This window comes from Stegostoma tigrinum, chromosome 28 (assembly GCF_030684315.1).
Source record: "Stegostoma tigrinum isolate sSteTig4 chromosome 28, sSteTig4.hap1, whole genome shotgun sequence".
Taxonomy (NCBI): Eukaryota; Metazoa; Chordata; class Chondrichthyes; order Orectolobiformes; family Stegostomatidae; genus Stegostoma; species Stegostoma tigrinum.
Window position 1 is genome coordinate 39158863 of NC_081381.1, and position 26512 is coordinate 39185374.

The 26512-nt window shown below is 38.3% G+C and overlaps 1 protein-coding gene across 4 annotated transcripts in view; it reads left to right on the forward strand.

Moving 5' to 3' along the window:
- mtor (mechanistic target of rapamycin kinase) overlaps nt 1–26512 on the forward strand; it is a 366257-nt gene that overhangs the window by 108623 nt on the left and 231122 nt on the right. For all 4 annotated transcript variants that reach the window (XM_048561203.2, XM_048561201.2, XM_048561202.2 and 1 more), the window contains 7 exons: nt 1048–1298; nt 2650–2736; nt 5738–5905; nt 8657–8769; nt 10377–10539; nt 16206–16298; nt 21092–21238. In XM_048561203.2, the coding sequence (XP_048417160.1) occupies nt 1048–1298; nt 2650–2736; nt 5738–5905; nt 8657–8769; nt 10377–10539; nt 16206–16298; nt 21092–21238 (1022 nt within the window). The remainder of the gene's footprint in view (nt 1–1047; nt 1299–2649; nt 2737–5737; nt 5906–8656; nt 8770–10376; nt 10540–16205; nt 16299–21091; nt 21239–26512) is intronic.

Below are 26512 nucleotides of genomic sequence, written 5' to 3' on the forward strand. Positions count from 1 at the left end.
TTCTTTTCTCTCCATCTTCGGTCTGCCTCCCCCTCTCTCCCTATTTATTCCAGAACCCTCTCACCATCCCCCTCTCTGATGAAGGGTCTTGGCCCGAAACGTCAGCTTTTGTGCCCCTGAGATGCTGCTTGGCCTGCTGTGTTCATCCAGCCTCACATTTTATTATCTTGGATTCTCCAGCAACTGCAGTTCCCATTATCTCTGCTCTGTCTTGAGTTTGTTTAAAGATATATAATTGAGCTATTGTACATGTGTTAGATTTATCGCTGTATTTAAGAATATCACTGACTTTTAGAATTTATTGTTCAGATGTGAGTTGTCAATAAGAGACACCTGTTTTGTTTTATACTCTTCTTTTGAGGTGCAGACTACGATCATGATGCAATAAGCATTTGTTCGAAAGAAATTTGTGGATATTACTTACAAAATACAATAAAGTAGTGTTAATAAAAGTGATAAAGAAATTCTAATTGTGTGATTCAATTAGGTTGTACTTCTTTATATGGACATTTTAAGCAAAGCTGAGTTTAACACCTTATTCCAGTTCTCCTGCGATGGTGGTGGGGCTTGCTAGGCAATGAAGAACCAAAATAGTTGGTTTACAACTAGGAGCTCCCCATGTTTCCTTCTCAGAAGGGGACAAGTCAACCAGTTGAGTTTCTCGGAAAATCTGAACTTCGCAGGAACTTGAAATTGCTTGTTCTTGTGGCTAGGTTAAGCTAGTCAATATGTGCTTCCAAGTTCCAATGAAAATCCGTTTGTGTCACAATTACCTATATTGTATGTGTTCATCCTTTGCTGCTTAACTATTTTTTGACCCATTGTAGTACAGTCACTTCAGTACAATACTATCCCAATCCTACATTAATTCTTGTTTCAATTTAAAAAGGTTTAAAAAGTAAATTGAGAAGGTACTGCTGTATAACTAAGTGAAATGTGGCCTAGACAGTGTATTTTTTGATCTTACACAGTGTGCATTGTTCTAATGTTCAACATCCACTGCGCATATTTCACTTACAATTTTAATATTTACTTTCTTGATTGTAGCTGATTACAGCACTAGTGAAATGTTGGTGAATATGGGGAATTTACCATTGGATGAGTTCTACCCAGCTGTTGCTGTAGTAACCCTCATGCGTATCCTGCGAGACACATCACTCTCAAACCACCATACAATGGTTGTTCAGGCGGTCACCTTTATCTTCAAATCTCTGGGTTTAAAGTGTGTCCAGTTCCTACCTCAGGTCATGCCCACTTTCCTGAATGTCATTCGAGTCTGTGATGCCAATACTCGAGAGGTAGGTTTGGTGTAGATCAGTATGATCATGAGTCATTTAACTTGTAAAAATATTCATGCTTTTGATGATTTATTTGGAATTCAAGGAACAACTTTGTAAGTACTAGAGAATTTAGAACCAAATTATGGAATCTTGTATTAAGAGAAAAGTAACAGTAAAATAACTTTCAGTCATTAAACCAGTATCTTGTGAAATATATGTTCATTAACTACAAGAAAGTATAAGGCCTATGTCAAGCAGAAAGAATGTGGAAATGGGTGATCTGTTACATTAAGTCGTTGACTTTAGTTTCCACAATGAGGAGACTGGCCTTAGAACTCTGAGTAGATAAGATCAGATGAGCCAAATCAATTTTTGATTTTTCACAGGACTCAGGACAACCAATCTGGGAGTTATTGTACAATTATTCCGCAATTACTGGAACTTCAGTTCTGAGTTACTCTATTGCTGTACTTTTTCCCACCACTCACCTTTATCAACCATGCCATTTTAATGCGAGTTGAGTGGGGAATATTTGAGGGGGAATAAGAAGCCTTTCATGTGTAGTCCTTATTTTTAATACGTGACCCTTGAACCACCACCCTAATGCAAACAAGCAATTGGACACCTGTATTTGTCAACTGTAATCAACAGTAAAGACTGTCTTTCTATAGTGCTGCATTTAAGTGACAGATTGATACTGAGTGGAGATGGAAGATATTCTGTAATGTTGGTTGTTAAAATGTACCCATTTCCAGTGCAGGACTAACATTACTGAGCAATGAGTAAGAGTAACCTCCTGTTTGAACAAAGTTACTTTTAAACTTAGACAATTTACTATGTTCTTCATATCAATCAAAATCAATTTTAAAATATCATAGACGTATGCTAGTAAAAATAGTAAAAGAAAATGCTGCAAATTCTGCAAGTGTGTCAATATCCAAAAAAGGAGAAATTAATATTGTAGGTGTAATGTTTACCAGATTCTAGTGGGTCTTCTCTCTACTTCCATTACTTTTAAAAATAAAAATGATCTAACTTTTCTGTTCTGGGGAGAGTTCATTCTAGAATTTGATTGAAAAATGTACATGACATTAGTTAAAAGTCATCATGGATAAGTTATGATCTAAGGCTTGGTTTTGTGAGTTTGTCAGTTACGTTGACATTATTTTAAATTTAAGCCATGTTGGCTAAAGCTCTGACAGACTGGTTCTTTCCCATATCTATAATTCAGCACACTTGTAACTGGTAATCAGCTGGGACTGTAGAATTTTGAGTTTGAGACTTAAAAGTAGAATGTATTCATAGAAAGGTCATGGGCAAAACAGTTTATTTCTAAACCATATGTATAATTGTATGTTTCCTTTATCAGTTCTTGTTCCAGCAGCTGGGAATGCTTGTGTCATTTGTGAAAATTCATATCCGACCTTACATGGATGACATATTTGCTTTGATAAAAGTGAGTATTGCAATTGTTTAGCCATTCGGGTACATCTCCACTTGTGATGCTCTTGGTCTTTGATCCTTCTTGATCTCAATTTTGAGATTAGCTGAGTGACTCTTACATTTACTTTTTGTTAATGCCTGGTTATCAATGGATTCCCTTTATAATTAAATTTAGTATGATCTGAAGAAGAGTCATCGGACTCGGAATCTTAACTCTGATCCTCTGTGCTCAGGTACTGCCAGTCCTGATGAGTATCCCCAGCTGTTTGTTTTCATTTTGGATCTCCAGGCTCTGCAGTATTTTGCTTTTATATAATTATCTTGACTATTCGTTTGCATTATCAGTGTCTAACTTGGTTACATTTAAAGTAAATACTCATGGTGCTTTCCTGATAGATTGGTGAACCATTTCATAGATCATAGAATCCCTACAGTGTGGAAACAGATCCTTCGGCCCAAAAAGCCCACATTGACCCTCAGAGCATCCCACCCAGACCCACCCCCTATAACCCACCTAATCTACACATCCCCGAACACTATGGGCAATTCAGCATGGCCAATCCACCTAGCCTGCACATCTTTGGATTGTTGGAGGAAACTGGAGCACCCGGAGGAAACCCATGCCAGGGAGAACGTGCAAACTCCACGCAGACAGTTGCCCAAGGGTGGAATTGAACCCATGTCCCTGGTTCTGTGAGGCAGCAGTGCTGACCACTGAGCCACCATGCTGCCCCTACAAAATGTCATATATTTTGACCAGGAATGTTACAGGTTTAATCCTTATCTTCTGACAGTTAGACGATTTTATTGCCAATCAGATACTGACGAGACAACTTAAGAAACATTTCGTTTGGCCACGGATAGAATAACTGCATTCAGTTTTGGTCACCAAACGATTGGACATGATTGCCCTGGAAAGTGCGCAGTGGAGATTCACCAAGATGACGAGTCTCAGTTATGAGGAGAGACTGGATAGGCTGGAGTTGTATTCCCTGTAGTAGAGGAGGCTGAGGGGTGAATCTGATTGAGGTGTACAAAATTGTTAGAGGGTAGATCATGACAATCTTTTCCCATGGCTGATGTGTCTAAGACTAGGAGAAGAGCAAGTGGTTTAGAGGAGATCTGAGGGAAAACCTTCTCACCCGAAAGTTGTACAAACGTGGAATATGTTACCTGCGAGGATGGTGGAGACATGTACATGCAAAATTTTAGAAGGATTTGGATAAGGATTTAAAAAGACGGGACGGGTACAGTAGGTTATGGACCAAATGCAGGTTAATGTTCTGAGGAAGGGTCACCAGACCCAAAACGCTAACTCTGATTTTTCTCCACCAATGCTGCCAGACCCGCCGAGCATTTCCAGCTACTTTAGTTTTTGTTCCTGATTTACAGCGTCCGCAGTTCTTTAGTTTTTTTACTTAATGGAATGAGTGTAGTTTGGTATCTATTGATCAGCATAGACATGATGGGTCGAAGACCTGTAGTATATTGAGTGGCCTATGTAAGATTGCTATAAAATAAATCTTGCTGGAAATGCATAAATGTTGCTGAATAAGAGTAGGATTTGGCTGAATTGGTTCGTTCATGAATATTCAACAGTTACTACTAAGGCTTACACAAGAGAAAAACAGCCACATAGGTAAAACTGTGGGCATACGGTGCCTCAGAGAAGGGTCAGACACAAAAGAAAATAAGCACAACAGAAAAAATAAACAGTCTCATTCTTTAGTGTCAGTTTGAGATAATGTTCATATTGGACAACATGTTGAAAAATATAGCATCATGATTCTGTACGTGAAGGGTGCATTAAGCATTTTATTTAGTGAAGGAGTAAAGAATTGTTGTTATTTTTTGATAGCACTAGCTCACATATGTGTCTGAGGTGATATAAATGTTTCCTGTATTGTAAAATGTTAAGTTATCTGTAGTTATGTGATTTCATTGGAGGGTGTTGTATGACAACACTGCCATGATTTCAATGGATAAATTGTAGTTTTAACCTCAATGTTAGACGTATCCCTATAATATAGGCCAGCTGCAATGCCAACGCTCTTTGAATACTAGAAGCCAGGAAAATTTAGTGAAGCAGCTGAAGTACTACAGGTTGTTAGAATTATTGCCAACCAGTGGACTTGTTTCTAACTTAATCAAGACTTAATTGTTTTGATTTGTGTGCAATGTGATTGAAATGCAGCTCCCTCATTTACAAATTAATAGCCTGTTTACATTATTTATGAAGGGTATTCAACAGTAGGTTCAGTATTGTGGTAGTGTTTTTTGCCTGTTCTTGCTCTTCCTCCAACTCATTATATTTCATGCAGAAAAACAAAGTTGCTGGAAAAGCTCAGTAGGTCTGTCAGCATCTGTGGAGGAGAAGACAGAGTTAACGTTTCGGGTCCGGTGACCCTTCCTCAGAACATGTCATGCACTTGTTATTCTCCGTTGTGAAATGAATGTTTTGCTTTGTGTATCTGCAACTTTCTTATGCAGCTGAGCATTGCTTTCCTGCATTTTTAAATGTAGCTTCTATTTGTCTAGTTATCATATTTTAGATAGTTTTCAAAACTGGTGGGTGTTCACTGTGAAATGCTATCACCGGGCATTGAACCAAGGTCTGCATGTAAATGTGCTTTTTTGCTTGGCAGCAAAGCTTCTATTGTATCTGCCATGTACAGTCATCTCCAGTATGGACATTGTTGCAGCCTCGTATTTTTAACATTTTTTTGCTCGTATTTTCATATCGTAACGCTTTTTATAAATTATCTTGTAGTCTAGTCTTGTAATCCTATCCTAAGCTTCTAGATTACTAAAAACTTGCATTGAGTCTTTTAATACTTAGATGTAAAGTTGTAGCCATGAAGTAGTTACCTTATTTAAAGTACAATGCTATAATTTAATTCATTTATAATGAAGACTCAATATATTTTGTTTACTTAAAGCTTATTCTCAATATATATCCTTTTTATAAAAAAAACTAGACTACAGTAAAATTAATTACCTTTGCATGTTTCTAGGAATATTGGACGCCTAGCAACCAAATGCAGAACACGATCATCCTGGTTATTGAACAGATTGTTGTGGCTTTAGGAGGAGAGTTTAAACTTTACCTGCCACAACTGATTCCTCACATGCTTCGTGTATTCATGCATGACACCAGTTCAGGTCGCAGTGTTACAATCAAGGTGAGCCATTTGGAGTTTTGATTACATTTGCAGATGGAGCTGCCGTTTTGTAGCTGAAATACTCTCAGCTTCTTATAGATTTATTTTCATGCTTTAAAAGCTTACAAAGTTTATTAAACTCTTGGACTGCATTGCCATTGTTCATCTATTCCAATTGTATGCTTGAAAGCTTATGAAAAACATAACAAGTAGGAGCAAGAGTAGGTCATTCAGCCCCTCAAGCCTACCCTACCATTCTATAAGATCCTAGCTGACCTGACCAGGTCCATTCTCCTTTGCATGCCAGGCTCCTCCAGGCTCTTAATTCCTTAAGAGACAGTAAGAACTGCTAATGCTGGAGTCAGAGGTAACAGTGTGGAGCTGGAGGAACACAGCAAGCCAGGCAGCATCAGAGGAGCAGGAAAGTTGACATTTTGGGTCGGGACCCTTCTTCAGAATATTTGTTATATTCCTTAATATTTGTAAAATCTATTTACCTCCTCTTTAAATATTTTCAATGTTCTAATACCGACAACACTCTGGGATAGAGAATTCCAGACACTCACTACCCTCTAGGAGAGTAAATTCCTTTATGTCTCTGTTTTAAATGAGAGTCCCCATATTCTGTAACACTGTCTACTAATTCGGGATTCCTTCATTGGTGGAAATATGTTGTCAACCTCACACCAGTTAAGAGTCCTCAGAATCTTGGGTGCTTCGACAAGATAACTCCTCACCTTTCTAAACTCGAATGAATAAAGCTCCAACTTATTTATTTGTTCTTGATTAACCTTTCATCCCAACAATTAGCCGAAAGAAATTCTTTTGAATTGCTTCCAATGCCGGTATATTCTCTCTTGAAGACAGGGAGCAATTTTTAAATTCCAAACTCCTTACAATAAAGGCCAAATTTCCATTTATGTTTTTTATAACTTTATGCACCAGTCTCCTAATGTACAAGAACACCCAGCTCCCTCTGCTGCATTTTTTGGAGTTGCTCTTTGTGTAAGTAATAGTCTCTCCCTTTCAGTTCTTCATAACAAAGTGCATGTTCACACACTTTTTTCCACTTAACTCCATTTCCCATGCTTTTCCCCCACTTACTGAACCTATCAGTATCCCTTTTCAGATTCCCCTTGCAGATAACCTCATCGCAACATGCTCTCCCACCTATCTTTGTATCATCAGCAAATTTGGACACTCTATATTCTGCTGTCTCCTCCAAGTCATTAATATAGATGTAAATAATTGAATTTGACAAAGACCCATTAATTCTAACTGTCTTCTCTGTATTCACCAATCTTCAATCAACCCTATTGTCCACAGTACTGTGAGCTCCCATCTTGTGCGATCACCTTTTGTGTGGCACCTTATCACTTGTCTTCTGGAAATCCAGATATACGGCAACTACTGGTCCCCTTTTATGAACTCTGCTTGGTATATTCTTAAAGAACTCCAGCAAATTTGTTATTTCCATTTCACATTACCTCTGATTACATTCAGCTTTTCCAAATGTCCTGCTATTTCTTCCTTAACGTTGAACTCTAGCATTTTCCCACATGCTAACTGACCTATTGTTTCCTGCGTTCTTTCTCCTTCCCATCTTGAATGGGGCAGTATATTACCAATTTTCTATTCTGCTGGAACACTCATTGAATCCAATGAGTTCTAGAATGTTTCGACTAATGCTTCTACAATTTCTGCAGCATTTCCTTTAGAATTAGGGAAGCTGTCTGCATAGTTCAGTCAATTTTACAAATGTTGCAAATTAGAATAAAGAGATGATGACTACCATATTCAAAGAAAAACAGAGAGTTGGCAGGCCACATAATAATTACTGCCTATAAATCCATTTGTGGATAAAAAGGTGGAAGTTAAAAATAAGCATGCTTACACCTCCATGATGTGCGACATACCCAGGATCTGAGCGGCTTTACTGATGTTTATTCTTCAGTCAACTCGGCTTTTCTAGCAAACAAAATTGTAAGGTCACTGCCAGTTTCTGAAAATAAATTTAAAAATCTACACTTCCTCATCGTTAAAAGAAAACACTCATGTGTCATCATTCATCAACTTTCATGATGTACTATGTTGACAAAAAAGAATTAAATGTCCTGTAACCCCCACATAGTGCCAGATTGGGCTTGCCCTGAGTTATATGTCAGCACTGGATGTTCTCTCTCTCCCTGTCTCTTTGTCTCAGACATACACGTGCATGCACACATGTGCGCACATACACTGTCTCTCTCTCTCCCACGTGCACATACATACAGCCTCTCCCACATGCATGCAGGCACACACACGTGTCATGCAGTCACTATCTGCCACACGCACACGCTTTCTCTCTTGCCGTGCCCTCTCTGTCTGTCTGACGTGTGCACACACACACACACGCACACACACACACACACACACACACACACACACACACACACACACACACACACACACACACACACACACTCTCTCTCTATCTCTCTCTCTCTCTCTCTCTCTCTCTCTCTCTCTCTCTCTCTCTCTCTCTCTTTCCCCCCCCTTCCTCCCACCCCATCCCTCTCACTCTCACTCACTCACTGTCTCTCAGAACAAAGGAACATCCAAACCCAGTAAAATCTAGGCGGTGGGCAATAATTCTGTTTAAAAAGTGTTTTTTTTTGTCGACTGATCTTTGTGGGTAGAGACAGCGTATGGGTAATGAGGAATATATATAAAGGCAAAAGATTAAAATGCCACTGCTTTTGTTTTTTTCTCACTACACACTTCCTTTTGCAGTTACTAAATGCAATACAGCTTTTTGGAGCAAATCTGGACGACTATCTGCACCTTTTGCTCCCTCCGATTGTTAAATTGTTTGATGGCCAAGAAGTACCGCTAGGACCTAGAAAGTAAGTTTACAGTTGTATATTTGCAGTTTGATATTAACTGAAGCCCATTAAAATTGTATATTTTCAGTTTGATATTTGCTAAAGCTCATTCAAATATACAGTTTATTGTGCTGACATTGTACCATTATTCATTTTTTAAAAAATTAGTACGAATATATTCAGGGCAGCATGTTGGTTCAATGGTTACAACTGCTATCTCAGCGCCAGGGATCCAGGTTTGATTGTAGCCTTGGGTGACTGTCTGTGTGGAGTTTTCACAATCTCCCTGTGATGGTGTGGGTTTCTGCTGGGAGCGCTGGTTTCCTCCCACAGTCCAGAGATGTAAAGGTTAGATGATTTGACCATGGTAAATTGCCCTGTAGAGTTCAAGATGTGCAGGCTAGATGAATTAGCCATTGTAGGCATGGGGTTACGGGGATAGAGTGGCGTGACTAGGTCTAATTGGGATGCACTTTGGAGGGTTGGTGAAGATTTCGGGCAAAATGGCCGCTTTCTGCACTGTTTGGATTCTATAATTCTGTTTGTTCTCAAATCTTCCACAAAGCAACTTTCGTGTAATCACTTCTAAGCTTGATTTCAGTTTTGTTGACTAAGTTGTCAATTTATACATTGAGAATCATTGGTGTGAGAGGTTGGAGTGGTGGAGTAGAAGAGTTGGGTGAGGAGACTTCTTCTTTACACTGATCAAAACCATTGCTACGCAATCTGTTATCAAAGTAACACTGAGGCTAATAGCATTACAATTCAGAGTCTTCGTTGTCATTAGTGAAAAATGAAATTTCAATTCATTTCCCAGTGATATCTGTCACAGAGACTCAAGTCCAGAAAAATTACATGATATCTCAACTCTTTAGGGTTCTACTTAACGGACTCCGCCAGTTTCTTGGCCTTAGACTGTGGAGACAATTTGATGACTCCTTTCCAAATCTGATGACATGTACTTGTCTACAAATCTGAGAGCATGTACATTCTCAGTTGTAATAATCAGCAAATTTCTAATTCTTCTAGTTTGATGTTTCACAAATTAACTCTATTTGTGGAGGTGATGTCTTCCCATCTACCCTGAGTCCTCCTAGGAGAGAAACAAAACTTGCTTCTAAACTCAACGGTAATGTTTTATGAACTGAGCTGAAAACCTTGCTTTCTGAACTGAATTAAAATAAAGCTTGCACATTCTAGATTCTTCTGATATGAAAACAAAGCCCATGCAAGTTTGCTTGTCCTAAATGTTGCAGTACAAAAATATTTTCATTAACACCACAGGGTTTTGTTGTCAGCTGCTCTGTGAAGTATACTAGATTAGACCACTATTCTAGAAGGACACTGTGAACTTGAAACCCTTCACAAAAGTAACAAATAACCATTTTTCCCTATTTTGAAATCCAGTTCCAAAAAACTATATGAACCATATACACCTTGTATCATAATTGATTCCTGCAGCGTAAAACTCATGGAAAAGTGCAACATATTTAGATATTGACAATGTTATGGTATATATAGTGACATATATATATATTCAAATATTAGCATTGCTGGAAGGAAAAAGGGTGAAAATAAGTTCCATATTTGTGTTGAACAAGGAACAATTTTATTTCCTCACATACAAGGGTTGCCTTGGAAACTCTGGATCGTCTGACAGAATCCTTGGACTTCACGGACTATGCCTCAAGAATTATTCATCCAATAGTGCGCACACTTGACTGTACTCCCGAATTGCGTCAGACTGCAATGGACACACTTTCCTCATTGGTGTTTCAACTTGGAAAAAAGGTGACAGCAAATTCATTTCACATGGCTTCCTAACCTATAAGTGTGAATATTTACATAATTTTTTTTAGCTCAAAAAGCTATATGCGTTTCATAGCACATTTTAGATTCTTAAGTATGTAAATTATGATCTGATGCCAGTGACTGGGAGCTTGTCATGGAAACTTGGGAAAATGCTATGTTTTACCTTTCAGTCTGGGACTTTAAATCAACCCAAAGTAAAGTGACAGAAGAGTTTTCATTCTGGTTTCTGTAGGCTCTTCTGGATTGATTTTCACAGTCTCAACCCAGTTGCCAATAAACATTGACCAACAGCAAAAGTATTAGTAAAACAAATGAGTATTGAGTGATGTTTGTGTATTTTTGTGAAGTTGTGATAAGTAACTTAGTTCAGCAGAGTACAAGCAATTTTATTTTAGGTTCTGTTACCAAGAATTTTTCTTTAGTTCTAGGCACAAGAGACCTATGTACCAGTTTGCTACAGTTACAAGACTAAAGCCAGCTTCATTATTTCATGGGCAAAATTGAAGAACCATAATGATAAGCAGAATGTTAAGTTCTTGTTGCTTAATACGTCAGTTGTAGAAAAGTTCTAGGTTGTTTCAAAAGTCTCAAGAAAAGAAAATATAATCCACATATATCAGTATCAATCATATTTTAATTGTTAAATATTTCGAGGTGAAATAAAAAAAATTAATGCTGTTAGATTCACTTGTGATTCCTAGCTTACCAACAGTGCAGTTTGCACTTAAATATGACCGTTGGCATAAGATGCGTTATGTGGCATGTTATTAGAGAAACAGTAAATGGCAGGTTAGCACATAAATATTGAATATTAATAGGCTAAAGAAGTTGAGAAAAAGGATCAGATTTAGCTCAATCTGCCCATTGAACCTGTTCCCTTCTCCTTCAACAACCTCCAAGATTTACCATCCTCTGAGTGAAGATGTTTCTCCTCTTTTCATTCCTAAATGGCCTGTCCCTTATTCTGAAAATGTGTCCCTTGGTCCTGACAGGAAGGAGTGAAATCTAATCAGGAATTTGGATATTGTCTGAACCATGGAGAGCATCATGAATTGATTACATGTGTCACTGAACCTCCAGTCCACCTCCACAGTAGAATTACAACCTTAAAACCATTCTTTTTCCCAATTGGTAATGTGTAATGGAAATTGACTAAATGTTGCCAAAATTTAAAACTGCTGATATTTGGCTGTGATTATGTTTGGAAGCACTTGAGGTGTGCTTTCTTTCAAAATCTGGTAATTTTCAACATGGATAGTTAATAATAATATTTCATATTTTGCTTTTAACCAGCGACCCAGAAGTTGGCAGAAATTGCTTTGTGATAAACTGCCTCATGGCACTCAGAGCCAATTATATAGTGTACATTACAATAGAGTTTTTTTTAATATAGACTTTGAAGTGTGTTTTGCAAACCTGTATGCATTTTAGTTGCAAAATTTAGCTTAATTGTTCAGTCAGGTACTGGAACATTTAAATGTCAACCATAAAACTAAAGACTTTATCAGTATTCATCATTTCCACTTCAAAGTCCATTGTGGCAATGATTTTCTTCAAAGAATATTTTTATGTTATTCTTAACATCGCAGCTTTCTTAATTCTGTGTGAAATTGGTCACTTTCTCACATTTGGATTTTCTTGCTGGATTCAGCAGCATAGAAGATTATTTGACATGGCTACCTAACATCTATTAGATATTTTTGAGGCACTGAGGATGGAAAGAAATATTTTGAAAACTGTAAGAAATTACATATTTTTCATGAACTGAAAGCTATTTTAAAGCTTAAGGGTAGATTTGCCAGTTAAATGGAATAGCATCACAGTGCTGCATAGTGATGTGCAATGGAAGGTCAGATGTAGACATATTTGTTGATGATTGCACAATGTTCGGCAATATTCTCAACTCTAGATACTGAAGCTGTCCAGGATGAAATGTAGCAAGACCTGGACAATATGCATCCATGTTTGGGCTGACAAGTAACATCCATGCTGCACAAGTACCAGACAACCACTATCTCCGTCAAGAGAATCTAACCATCAGCTTTACTGTCAGTGATTCCCTTGTTGTCAGCTTTCTGAGGGTTACCATTGACTAGAAACTGAACTGGACTAGCTGTATACTGTAGCTACAAGAACGTATCAGAGGCTTGGAAACCTGCAGTGACTAATTCACTTCCTGACTGCCTAATGCCTTTCCTTTGTCTGCAAGGCACAAATCAGGAAGGTGTTGAAATATTCCCTTCTTGACCATGTCAGTGCAGCTCCAGTGTCATGTAGGGCACAGTACCCTGCTTGTCTGACACCACATCCACAAAGATATTTAGTTCTCTACCCTAACAGCAGTGTGTACCATCGACAAAATGCACTGCAGAAATTTACCAAGGCTCTTTAGAAAGGGCTTTTCAAACCTCCAACCACTGCCGTCTAGAAAGACAAGAATAGCAGATATGTGGAACTGTTATGACCTGAAAGTTTTCCTCCAAGCCACTCACCAATTTGACTTGGAAATATATCACCATTCCTTCACAACCGTTGGGTCAGTTTCCTTCAACTCTGTACCTAATGGTTTTGTGAGTCTGCCTGCGCCAAATAGACTATAGCTGTTTAAGAAGGCAGCTCACAGCCACCTTCTCAAGGGTAGCTAGTAATGGTCAATGAATGCTTGCACAGCCAGTAATGCTTACATTCCATGAGGAAACTTTTTTAAAATGGTAAGTTGAATTTTGTACCCATGATTTCCAAAGTTGACAAGGTAATGATGATATAGGAGTATGGTCAACCTAAAACGCAATGTTTGCTGAGCAATGCTGAAAGAAGATTCATTCTGTATGTAAGTATATTTAGGATTTCCTGCTGTGATTCTACAAGTCAAATATAGAATGTGACCTATTCTGCAGCATAAATATATTTTTACCGACGTTCAAAAGTTTCATCTTTTTCCAGTTGTGTTTACGGAAGGATTTATATTGGAGTCTGTGATTCATAGAAAATAGTGCACTAATGTAGGGCATCACCATATCAAGAAATGACATTCAGGAGCTAATCATGGATCAGCTTCAATTCCTGTATATTATTGATCTTGTTTCTTCTATTGGGGTGAATTATTTGACAGTCAATATACAAGCGATTAAATCAGGACTGGATTTTGCCTGAAGCAGCCTATTAGTTCATTTCTGCCAGTGTTGTAACATGACTGTGATTTGAAGTTATAATCTCTGACAGCCCCATTGAAAATCTAGAGCAGCAGTGGTCTCCAGCAAGGTGTGGACTCTGCAAAGCTTGTCAGAAATTCTCTGATTCATGGCTTCAGTTGGTTAATAGTGAAAACTAGAGCTGAACGTGTGTTGTATTAAACTTCTTATCAATGAGTATGTCTTCATGGGTTTCACATTGCTAATCTGTGGGGAAATCCATGTTTATTTTGGAAGCTAGATTGCTTTGCTTGGCTACTAATGATTAAGAATAAAATCTACGTGCATCCCTGAAAAGTTAACTAATTGCAGGTTATATTCCCAGGCCCCACTGCAAGTCTTAAACAATACTCTAGGCTGAGTTTCCATACGCTGTTATTGGGGATGTTATATATCGATTGCAGTGTCAAACTGAAGGTCTCTTTGCCTTTCTAGTGACGATGTGGATGTGGCAGTGTTGGACTGAGGTCGACAAAGTCAGAAGTTGCACAATACTAGATTATAGTCCAACAGATTGATTTAAAATCACAAGCTTTCAGTGTGCTGCTCCTTCAACAGGTGATTTTGTGTGATGAGCACTGAGATGCTTCACTCTGTGCACTAACATTGCTGGTTGTGGGGAGCAGGGGACAGGATGGCGGTGGTGATAGTCTCCGGTCAGAACCGTAACATACAGCTGTCTCAGGATTCCAGGAGATTCACCCTGGTGTGACCAAAGCAGAGGAATTATTGCGACAGGCTTTACTGCTAGTAGCGGATTTAGGAAACTCCAAAAACAAGAAGAGAGAGTCTGGAGATCATAACTTGAAGTTACTTCGCAGGGAAGCGTCAATCCATTGGAAGCTGGGAATGACCATATGCTGCTGTTTTCTGGACAGATCAATGTGTGATAAGTGTGAAAGGACCTTGTTGCAGTTCAATGTATAAGTTGCCCACAAACAGAAAATAGTGTATTGTCAAAAATACTTTTTTGTCATTTGTTATAGTGACAGTTTTCAAGTGTGAAATTTTATTAATTCTTCCTGTTTCCTTTATTCATTCACAGGAAGAGGGCAAACCTGGCTAGCCAGCATTTATTGCCAATCCCTAAGTACCCAGAGGGCAGTTGTGAGTTGACTACATTTCTGTGCTCTGGAGTCACATTTAGGCCAGACCGGGTAGGATAGCAGTTTCCCCTGCTAAAGAATATCTGTGAACCAGATGAGGTTTTCCAACAATCATAAGTGGGACACGTGGTCATTGTTAAACTGTTAATTCCAGATTTTTAATGAATTCAAATTCCACTATCTGCCATGGCAGGTTTCAAAATGTCCTCTAAACATTACCTGGGTCACCGGTTCAACAATAATACCACTCGGCCTTTGCCTGCTTTAAGCTATTTGAGCTTCAAGTTTTTTTTTAAACCTCAACGGTTTCTACTGGGGTCATAACTGTAAAATGGTCATATGAGCATTCATAATAATTAATTGTATGTGAGGTATTCTGGGACCTGTCCGTGGATATGATAAGACACATATAAGTGCAAGTTTTTTATTCTCCTTGATATTTCATAAACCATTTTCTCATGGAAATATTATCGCGCTTTAATGGTTTAAAATGTGCGCAAATTGCTGTCTTTCATGCCACAGCAACATTTAAACATTTAAGATATATTCCCCTTTATCTGTTGCCGCTTCTTGCATGTTCTGTGTTATGTAGATATTGGACTACATTTCTTACAGAGATGCACATATAATATTCCACTCTGGGCTAAGTGCTCTAATGGAAAGATGCTAGCGTTGATATTTCAACTCAGAAGCAGTTATGTTTTCTAACTGCAAAAGTTCCATTTATTGTTGTTCCATTTCTTCTGTGATGTATAGAAATGAAGGTAAAATTGCCTGTCTTTACAGCACTTCCATGACCCCAGGATATCCAAATTGCTTCAAAACTGATGAAGTTTTGAAATATACTCGCAGGTCTCTTGTAAGCAAAAGCATCTGCCAACTTGAGTGCAGTGAAGTTATACTTGCAGCAGTATGACCATTAGATTTTTTTTTGGTGTTTGACAGGAATAAATGTTGGCTGTGATACAGGGAGAACTCCCTGCTGCCCTTTGAAAATAGGGTTTTGTGAGTTTTTGTATCCAAATAGACTGTCAAAGTCTCCATTTTAAATATCACTTGGAAAGGGCATTTTTGATTTTCCAGTATTATCAGTGTAAGTTCTACTGAGGTCAGTGGAGTGAGTTTGGTTCCAAAAACCCCTAACTCTGAAGCAAGTATGTTACCGCTAAACCAAGACTGACACTGTCTTTACACATAGTTTTCTAATGTTTATTTGTTAAGACAGTATATCCATTTTTAACAAAAATGTCCATTGTGATTGATTCTGCCAAAATTTAAATAAATTAGAAACAAATGTTTCCAGAAGAAAACTTTAGATTCTAAAGACACTGTCTGATTTATGTTTCAGTATCAAATATTTATTCCGATGGTGAACAAGGTGATGATGCGGCACAGGATAAATCATCAGCGATATGATGTTTTAATATGTCGCATTGTTAAGGTCAGTGTATATTCATTGTGTACATTTTATTTTGAAAGTTCCACACTATAATAAGTGTTTTAGTTTCAAGCTACGTTATTCCTTTCATCTCGTTAGTTTGTCTATGCTCTAAATTAGCTTATATTCCTGATGATTCTAAAGTCTGTACATGGTGCCATCTTGTGACTTCCATATTTCCCTGTAGATGTACAGGTGGATTCAACTTATCCACAATTGGGAATGGACTCTTCCAGTTGACATCTAAAACATTTTTTCTCTTAGCCGTGAATTATACTATGCTCAAAAGGCCTTTTTATCAGATGCCTTTTAGCCTGACCTTTGTATTTCTCAATATTCATAGTATCAGATTAACTTATTGCATATACTACACAGTATGTTCCAATCATTTGCAGTTACGTAACTGATGTCAGAAGAGTTGTACCAGTCAATGTCAAATGATGTGAAACTCTCATTAACCTTCCAATAATAGCTTGATAAGGTGACTTACTTCTAGTTCTGTGAGGCATAGACTCGATTGTCATCAAACAAAGAATTAACTTTGGATGGGGTTAGCCCCATGGATTTTTGAATGTAGTCAACAATCCCAGGAGTCAGTGGCTGCTGATATTTACGGACAGTTCCCAGGTTGTGAACAGAGTCCATTTGCAAGTCGATTAGTGTGCAAGTCAAAACATGATGCAGGATAAGATAAAATAGCTATTCACGAGTTTGGGAAAATTATTTGTATTTACTCATGGGATGTGAGCATCGCTGCTTGGACCAGTATGTATTTCCTATTCGTAGTTACCCTTGAGAAGGTGGTGAGCTGCCTTTGTGAATCACTGCAGTTCATATGAGACATCATTGTGATTGTTACAACTAGGTGGCTAGCTTGGCCATTTCAGAGGGCAGTTGCAAGTAATCTAGACCAGGAGAGGATGGCAGCTTCAGTGAAACCCATTAGTGAACCAGGCCCATGGTGGAGCACTTAAAAAGGACTGTAAAGTTGAACACTCTTTGTTTATTTCTTCATTTTACTGCCTTTATCATCGAGGTTTTGGTTTTATTTTTTGTTTTAAGATGGCTCCAGTGAGTGGTGACACTATTCAACACTTCTCACCGTATTAAGTAACAAAATACACATGACAATAAATAAATCAAATCAAAGATGGGTTTTTCTGACAATTTACAGTTGTTTCATGGAAGTCAATAGATTCTAATTCCAGATTTTTTTCTTTTAGCAGAATTCAAATTCCACCATCTACCATGGTGGGATTCAAACCCAAGTCCACAGAAGATTAATTAATTTTCTGGATTAATAGTCTAGTGATAATACCACTAGGCCATCACCTTCCCGTAATGTCAGAACATGTTTCACATCTTTAAAATTACAGCCCTGTGTGGAATTCCATTGGCAAGTCAGATATTCATAAGTTAAAGAGACCCTGTATGCAGCCTACAGTGAATTCCCTAACAATTCTTGTATATTTGAATGATTTCCCTAGTCACTCTCAACCTGTATGAGAACTGCCCATTCCATTTACAGCTTAAAGAAGTTTTTGGCAACAGTAATTGTACTGTTCCACTGATCAACAAGCCGTTCTATCCACTTGGTAAGCTGGCTAGTAACCACAATTGTGCATACACAATTTCTTTGTGATAATGGCATTGGGTCAATAAAGTTAATTTGGAGATGAGTTCAAGGGCCTTTTAGTGCTGCTTGACTCTGGAAAGCTCTGCTACTACATGCCATATGGCAAACATCTAGCAGCATAAGGGTATCCATAGTCCTTTATCTTAGGCCATCAAGTAGTAGCTGCAACTTTCTCAAAGCTAGTCTCAAAAGAACAATGACTGTCTGTCAGATGTTAATGAAACAAGAACAGGAATCCGACTTCTAATACTGGCGGAACACATACAAGTGCACTCCAATCTGATTGTTGTCTAAGCATTAATAAACATCAAAATTTGTTTGTTTTTAAACTGTGGAACCACGTGGGTTCATTTTTTGAGGAGGTAACTAGGATTTTGAATTTCTTTTTAAACATAGATAGTCTCTACAGGAATGGTAACAATTGTAATAGTACTTTTGGAGAAATACTTATTTGGTAGTTTTAAGTGCTGACTTCATAGCATTAGGGACTAACTTGACTGTTGAACATTGTACGCGTCAGTACTACTTATTTAAAACTAAAATATTTTATGGTGCTACATAATGATGTTAGTTTATCAAATTTAACAATCACTTGGAGATAAAGTTTGGTCAAATCCACATATATTTGAGGAATGACAGAGAAGTAAAAGAGGTGGTGACATATTTGCATTGATTAAGAACAGAGTCCATAGAGCTGTACAGCATGGAGACAAGTCCTTTGGAGCAACTCATCCATGCTAACCAGATATCCTAAATTAACCTAGCCTCATTTGACTGCATTTGGCCCATACCCCTCTAAATCCTTCCTATTCATACACCTATCCTAGATGCCTTTCAAATTGTTGTAAATGTGCCAGCCTCCACCACTTCCTCTGGCAGCTCATTCCGTAAACACGACACCCTCTGCGTGAAAAAGTTGCCCCTAGGTCTCTTCTAAATCTTTTCCCTCTCACCTTAGACCTATGCCCTCTAGTTTTACACTCCTCCACCCTGGGGAAAAGACCTCGTTTATTTACCCTATTCATGCCCCTTGTGATTTCATAAACCTCAATATGGTCACTTCTCAGCCTCCAGTGCTCCAGGGAAAACAGGCCCAGTCTATTCAGCCTCTCCTTATAGCTCAACCCCCACCAACCTTGGCAACATCCTTGTAAATCTTTTCTGAACCCTTTCCAGTTTCACAACATCCTTCCTAAAGCAGGAAGACCAGAATTGCACACAGTATTCAAAAAGTGCACTCACCAATGTCTTGTACAGTTGCAACATAACCTCCCAACTCCTACACTCAACGCACTAACCAATACAGGCAAACATTACCAAATGCCTTCTTCACAATCCTGTCTATCTGAGACTCCACTATCAAGGAACTATGAATCTGCACTCCAAGGTCTGTTTGTTCAGCAACATGCCCCAGGAATTTACCGTTAAGTGTATAAGACCTGCCCTGATTTTTCATTCCAAAATGAAGCACCTTGTATTTATCTAAATTTAACTCCCATCTCCCATTCCTTGGCCCATTGTCCCATTGTACTCTGAGGTAACCTTCTTGATGCATTTCTAAATGGAAAATGTTTACTGGATATTTCTAGGACTGAATCCAATTGACTTGAGTTGAGGACTGGAGGGGTTTCCACCGACTGTATCAGTTCCCTCCTACGTTTTAAAGATGTGCAGGTTAGATGGATTGACTCTGCTGAATTGCTCAAGGATGTGTAGCCTGGGTAGATTAGCCATGGTAAATGGGAGGTTAGGGGGATGATGTGGGGAGCTGGGTAGGATGCCCTTTAGAGGGTTGGTGCATACTCATTGGGCCAAATGGCCTCTTTCTGCACTGTAGGGATTCTATATAAATACGGTGATTAAAAAACAGGCCAGAGGTTTGGAATACTTCAGCAAGTAACTGACTTTTTAACTTCCCAAAGCCTGTCCACCATCTATAAGGCAAAGGTCAGGAATATGATGGAATATTCGCCACTTGCCTGGATCAGTGCAACTCCAGCAATACTCATGAAGTTTGACGTCATCGATGGCAAAGCAGCCCACTTGATTGACAACAAATTCGCAAGCATCTACTCTCTCCATCACTGAGACTCTGTACATACTGCTGCTACTATCTACAAGATACATTGCAGAAATTCACCAAAATTCCTTAGACAGCACCTTCCAATCCTATGGCTACTTCCATGTATAAGGAAAAGGGCAGCAGATACATGGAAACAGCACTACCTGCAAGTTTCCCTTCAAGCAACTCACCATCCTGACTTGAAAAAATATTGCAGTTCCTTCAGTTTTTCTAGGTCAAAATCCAGCTATTTCCCCACTAACAGCATTTACTATAATTTGTCTTTGCTTCCTGCATTGACCTTTTCAATTCCTTCTTTTTTTGACCATGTTTGAATCAAGCCTGTAATAAAGTCAAGAATTGAGTGGCCCTGGCAGAACCCAAGCCCTGTGTCACTGAGCAGATTGTTGTTGAGCAGATGCTGGTTGACAGCACTGCTGATGACACCTTCCAGCACTTCACTGACGATCAAGTGCACACTGCACCACTAAGTGGCCAGGTTGGATTTGTCCTTTTTGTGAATATGAAATACCTGGACAGTTTTCTGCATTGTTTGACTACACTAATCTCAATTTCCAGCTCTGTGGTCTCAAAGCCCTGGAGGTTATGATCATGCAAGTGAATTCAAAACACTGCTTAAACACTAAAAAAGTTTCTGAATCAACCACTGTTGCAGTCAGAATTCTAGACTCCCACCATTCTATGGGACAAAATATTTCTCCTCAAGTCTCCTCTTAGCTTTCTACTTCTTACCTTAAGTCTATCCCCCCTGGTTATTAATCCCTTTACTAATAGAAGAAGTGCCTTCCTATCCATCTTATCTATGCCCCTCAGTATCTGGTAGAAATGTGTAAGATTATTCCTCAACATTTTTTGCTCTAAGGAAAACTATCCAGCCTATCCAATCTTTCCTCATAGCTCAGACTCTCCAGCCCATGCAGGATGAGAAATTTACAAGATTATGGACAGAAGGTTTATGAGATAGCTTATATGATTCTGTGATGGAGTAGGCAGCGTTTTGCTGATCAAATAAAAGCTGTTTCCACCATAATGATTTGATTTTTTTAAAATCAAGATTTGTTTCAATGTGCATAATAGGGGTACACCTTAGCTGAAGAGGAGGAAGATCCTATTATTTTTCAGCACCGGACTTCTCGAGGCAATCAGGGAGACACACTGTCTAGTGGACCAGTGGAAACCGGCCCAATGAAGAAATTGCACGTTAGCACTACCAACTTGCAGAAGGTTTGTTTGCAGTTAAAGAATCAATTGATGAAATATAGACAATATTTGCCCAAGTCTGTGGGAAACTATGAATTTAGTAATAAACAGTGGACATTAACTTTTTTTTTCCTGAATTAGATTTTGGTTATGTTTATCACAAGCTTGTACAGTACAAGCACATTTATTTTTAACTTAAAGCTTTGATCTAGTGTGCTGGGAATACATATGTTCTGTGAGCAAATCCAGATCAGCCTTGGAGTGAATGTGTATATTTTCTGGGTAAGAATGTGTCTAAATCTTCAATCTGAGCAAGCCTAATTTAGATTGTAATTTGTAGTTTGCTTAAAGAGAAATCAACTGTTTAAAATTCATTAGTTGCAAGCTTTGAGCAGGCTGAGACTGGATACTCATTTACTGAAAAAGCTAGGCCCTTTGTATTGTGAACATATGAGAATAACTAACCCAGTATGACTGAGAACTTGTGTTACTTAGGATAGAGCATAGGAGTTAAATGTCTCTAGGAGTTCAGAAGAAGGAGAAGAAAGGTGTTTGTTTGGTTTTTGCCTCAATTAAGCTGTTGATTATATTAAATATTTCAGGTCTTTAAAGTGAAATTAAGATCTTTAGTTTGTGTTCAGGTCTCTCATCTTTTTCCTTCTCTCTTTTAAAGGTGTCTGAATAGGTATAAAATTGATACTGGTGTTTTACAATGGGAATAACATAATATTATTTTAAACCAGGGAAGCTAGAGTGATATAAATTAATAACTTAATTCAAAATGATAAAGGTGGCCAATTGGATGATATGTTGTACCTGCAGCATGTGGGAGCAATGTTATAATCAAGCAGAGTCAGCATGGCTTTTTGAAAGCAAAATCATATCTGACAACTATGTTACGGTTCTTTGAGGAGTTAACAAGCAAGTAAGATAAAAAGAGAACCAATAGACATAATATATTTGGATTTCCAAAATGCATCCATGGTGTCCTGGGTATTGTGTGAGCATTGATAGAGGTTGGCTAACTGATGGAAAACGGTTATGGGGGGACACATTTTGAGGATGGCATCCTGTAATTAATGGGGTGTAGTGAAGAGCAGTGCTCGGTCCACAACTAGTTGCAGTATATAGTAATAACTTAGATGAAGAAAATGAATTTACTAACCCAAGTTTGCAGATGAATAATAATAGTTGGAAGACAAATAGTGAGGATGACACACAGTCTACAGTGAGATGTAAACAGGTAAGAATGTGGGCAAAAACTTAACAGATGGAATGAGAGGAAAATGTGAGGGTATATACTTTGACAGGAAGAATAGAGGAGCTCAGCATTATTAGATTAGGGAAAGATTGCAGAAAGTTGCAGAACAGAGAAATTTGGGGTTCTTGTGCATGAAGTACAAAAGCTAGCATCTAAGTTGAATGGATAATAGAGAAGGTAAATGTTGGCCTTGATATCAAAAGATATGGAGTGAAAAATAGGGACCTCTCTAAAATTATCCAAGACACTAATCAGGTCATGACTGGAATAAAACAAACAACTTTGGGCACTTTATTTAAGGGAAGATGTACGGACATTGGAAGCAGCCAAGAAAAAGTTCACTAGGTTGATCCTGGGCCTGGAGGGATTTTCTTATAAGGGAGAGTGAGTAAGTTGGGCCTATACTCATTGTTCGTTAGAAGAACGAGAAGGCATCTCATTGAAACACATAAGATTCTTAGGGAACTTGACAGATCAGTTCCCCCTTGGAAGACTCTAGGACCGGAGGGAATAATGTCAGTGTAATGAGTTACCTATCTGAGACAGAGATAAGGCTAGTGAATTTTTGCGATTGTTCATTGTTGAGCGCTGTCAAATTTTGAATGCTGATATTCAAGGCTGAGATAGACAGATTTCTAATTATGAAAGCAATCAGGGGTTATGGATATTAAGCAGGAAAGTGGAAGTGAGGATTATCAGATCAGCCATGACCTCATGGTGGAGCAGATCCTTTGGGCTGAGTGGCTTACTTCTGCTTCTTTGTCTTGTGGTTTTTTGGTTTTTGATAATATTTTGGTTACTTTGAACAAAATGTGTATGGGGTCATTTGTAAATAACTTGAACATAGATATTAACTATTTCTGTTGTCAAACTATTGCTTAACTGCATGCCAATGAAAGCCATTTAAATTTGAAAGGATAATTAGAATGGTGTATAACTTACAATGATTTATTATGTACTTAAATTAATTGCTAGGGACATTTTCCAGAAACTTGCATTAAAATGGTTTGTATTTTATTTTGAATCTTTGCTACTTGTTTTGAAGCACAATGCATATCACAGTAATTTTTTTAATAGAATCTATTAATGGCCTTGGACCTCATGCCGAGAATATGGCCTGGAGTTTGAAGGGTTCTGCATTCCTATAGTAACATGTAAATGCTGAAAGTCAAATGGTATAAGCATGTTAAAACTGAGTCACTCGCAACTTGTAAATCACATGCTGTTACATTCTCTAATTCTCTTGGTAATCTCCAGGCCCACACGTGCAGGATTAAATATGAATAATTTAAGTAAATTTACAATACTGTGAAGGTGATGCAGGCATTAATTAGGTGATCTTATGTTGAAGGTATTTAAGAATGATACATTGTTGTCATTTGTATTACTCTTGTTATCCCAGCTGACGTTTTTGTTGGACAACTGAGATCCCAAGCTGAAATCTGGTTTGATTGATTCGATTTTAATGAGGTGGTTTCAAAATACAATGCCACAGATTTAGTTTTAATAGTAAAACAGAAGTGAATTATGCAAAATAAATGAAGATAAAATTGAATTAATCAAACTAGTTACACATACTATAAGTTTATTGATTTCAGAAACAATGCCATTAATCCCAGCAGCATTTAAAATACTCAAACAGCAGAGAGATTTCTGTCATCTATCACAGACGAATAAATTAGGTGTGGTTTCAGTTTCAGGTTTGGACTCTGATCGCTTCTTTCCTGTCTTTATACAACTGAATGTAGATTTTCTCAACTTGAAACCTGTATGGTTTGAACCAAACACCTCTGGACAGGAACCTTTAAATTCCTTACACTGAACAGTTCTAAACTGTCTCCCTTTCTGAAGGGGAACTGTTTGACGCATTCAACTTCAGCCAAGACTTCAGCAAACCCTCCTAAGTAGAAACCCAAAAGCTTCCCTCATGGTATGGGTGTTTCTCCTAACCAAAAGAAGATACCTTTATCTGTGTGCTTCTAAAGTGAAACTTCAGATATTTCAAATTCCAGATATTTTATTGAATTCAAATTTCACCATCTGCCTTGGAGGGATTTGAACCCAGGTCCCCAGGATGTTATCTAGACCATCACCTTCCCAGGCTGGTATTGAGAAGAGTGACTGTTTGTGAATGTGGTACCACTCAAGCAGGCTGCATTGTCTTCAATGGTTTCAGGTTTCTTCAGTAATTGCGTTGGCAAATCGGGAAGTGATTCATCACACTTCTGATTTGTGTCTGGTAGAGGTGGTTGTCAGGCTTAGAGAATTTAGGAGATGAGCTATTAGCTGCAGGATTCCTAGTCTCTGACCTTTTCTTGTAGCCATTGTATTTAAACTACTGGTTCTGTTCAGTATCTGATCACTGGTAATCCTGCCCTATGCTGTTGATAATTGACAATTCAGCAATGGCAATGCCATTTGGTGCCAAGGGTGATGATTGGATTCTCTCTCATTTGAAACTAGTCAGCACACTGTAGCTAAATGTGAAGTTATCCAGTGTGAAAATCAGAAAGGAAGAGGATTACATAAATTATCATTTTTGCCAAGTGTTGATGTTAAAGAGATTTATGCATTGTGGTACACCAATTAATGGAAGTACGTACACAGGTACAGTAAGCAATCAGGAAGTCAGTTAGTAGGCTTACATAGCAAGAAGATTTGAGATCATAGATAGGGATGTTTTGCTGCAGTTATTGAGCACCTTAGTGAGATCATGCCCAGAGTGTTGCATGATGTTTTGGTCTACCTTCTAAGAAACAATATGCTTACCATAGAGGGAGTGCAGTGCCAGTTTGTTCGTCAGATACTGGGATGACAGGACATTCTAGTGAAGAGAGATTGGTTCAACTAGACCTAAATGCACTACATTTCAGAATAGTGAGATGAGGTCTGATTGTACCATATAAAATTCTAACGGGTTAGATGGACTAGATGCAGGAAGGATGATTTCCTTGTTTGGCAAAACTAGAACTGTGGGCAGAGATTCAGATTATCGGGTAGACTATTTAGTACTGAGCTGAGGAAAATGTCTTCTCTGAAAGTGTAGTGAACCTATGGAATTCTGTATCACAGAAGACTATGGAGGCCATGACACTGAATAAATTCAAAAGAAAGGTAGATACATTTCCAGATTTCAAAATCACTAGGGAGTGTGAGTGAGAAAGTGAGAATATGGCATTGATATAGATGATCCACTGTAATCCTGTTGAATCACAGAGCAGACTAAAAAGGCTAAATAACCTACTCCTGCTCCTAGTTTGTAAATTTATATGCATTATTATTTATATGCATGACACTTTAATGGCGTTAATATTACAGTTTAATGAAATGCCAAAGTTATGGCATCATGTTTTGTGTTGTATTGCACTGTTCTTGTCAATGCAAAGAGGCTGCCTTGATGCAGATATTACAATACAAATTGCAACAGGGCTGATAACATGTGTATTAGCCATCAGTGATTGCACATGATGGATTTTGATGTAATTCAACCGTATTGCTAGGGTTTTTGTGGCACAGTGACAGTGTTTGTACCAGTGGACCAGAAGCCCTTGATTGAAGTCCCACCTTCTTTAGAGGTGAGTCATGATATTGCTGAACAGTTTGATGTTTGAAAAAAAATCCTTCTTCAATGTTGCTGAGGTGGGATCTGAGTCTGTGGAGCCAGTTTGTCTATTATGTAGTGAAATAAAACAAAGAATTGTGGATACTGGAGACCTGAAACAAACAGCCAGAAACTGCCGGAAAGATGCAACGTGTCCAGCAGCGTCCGTGAAGAGTAAACAGTGCTAATGTTTCGAGTCCAGTGACCTTTCTTCAGAACTGATAACAGCTAGGAAAAGGTGGTATTTATACCGATGATGGTAAGTGGGAAGGGCAAAGGAGTGACTGGGTAGGTGGAGACCGAGTCCAGCGACAGAGTTTTATGTTTTAAAATTGGGCACACAAAGGGATTGTTGATAGTAAATCAGGGAAAAAGAGAGGTTAATAAGTGATATTGAAGGCTAAGAGTAGGTGAAAATAGTTTGGCTGTACAAAAA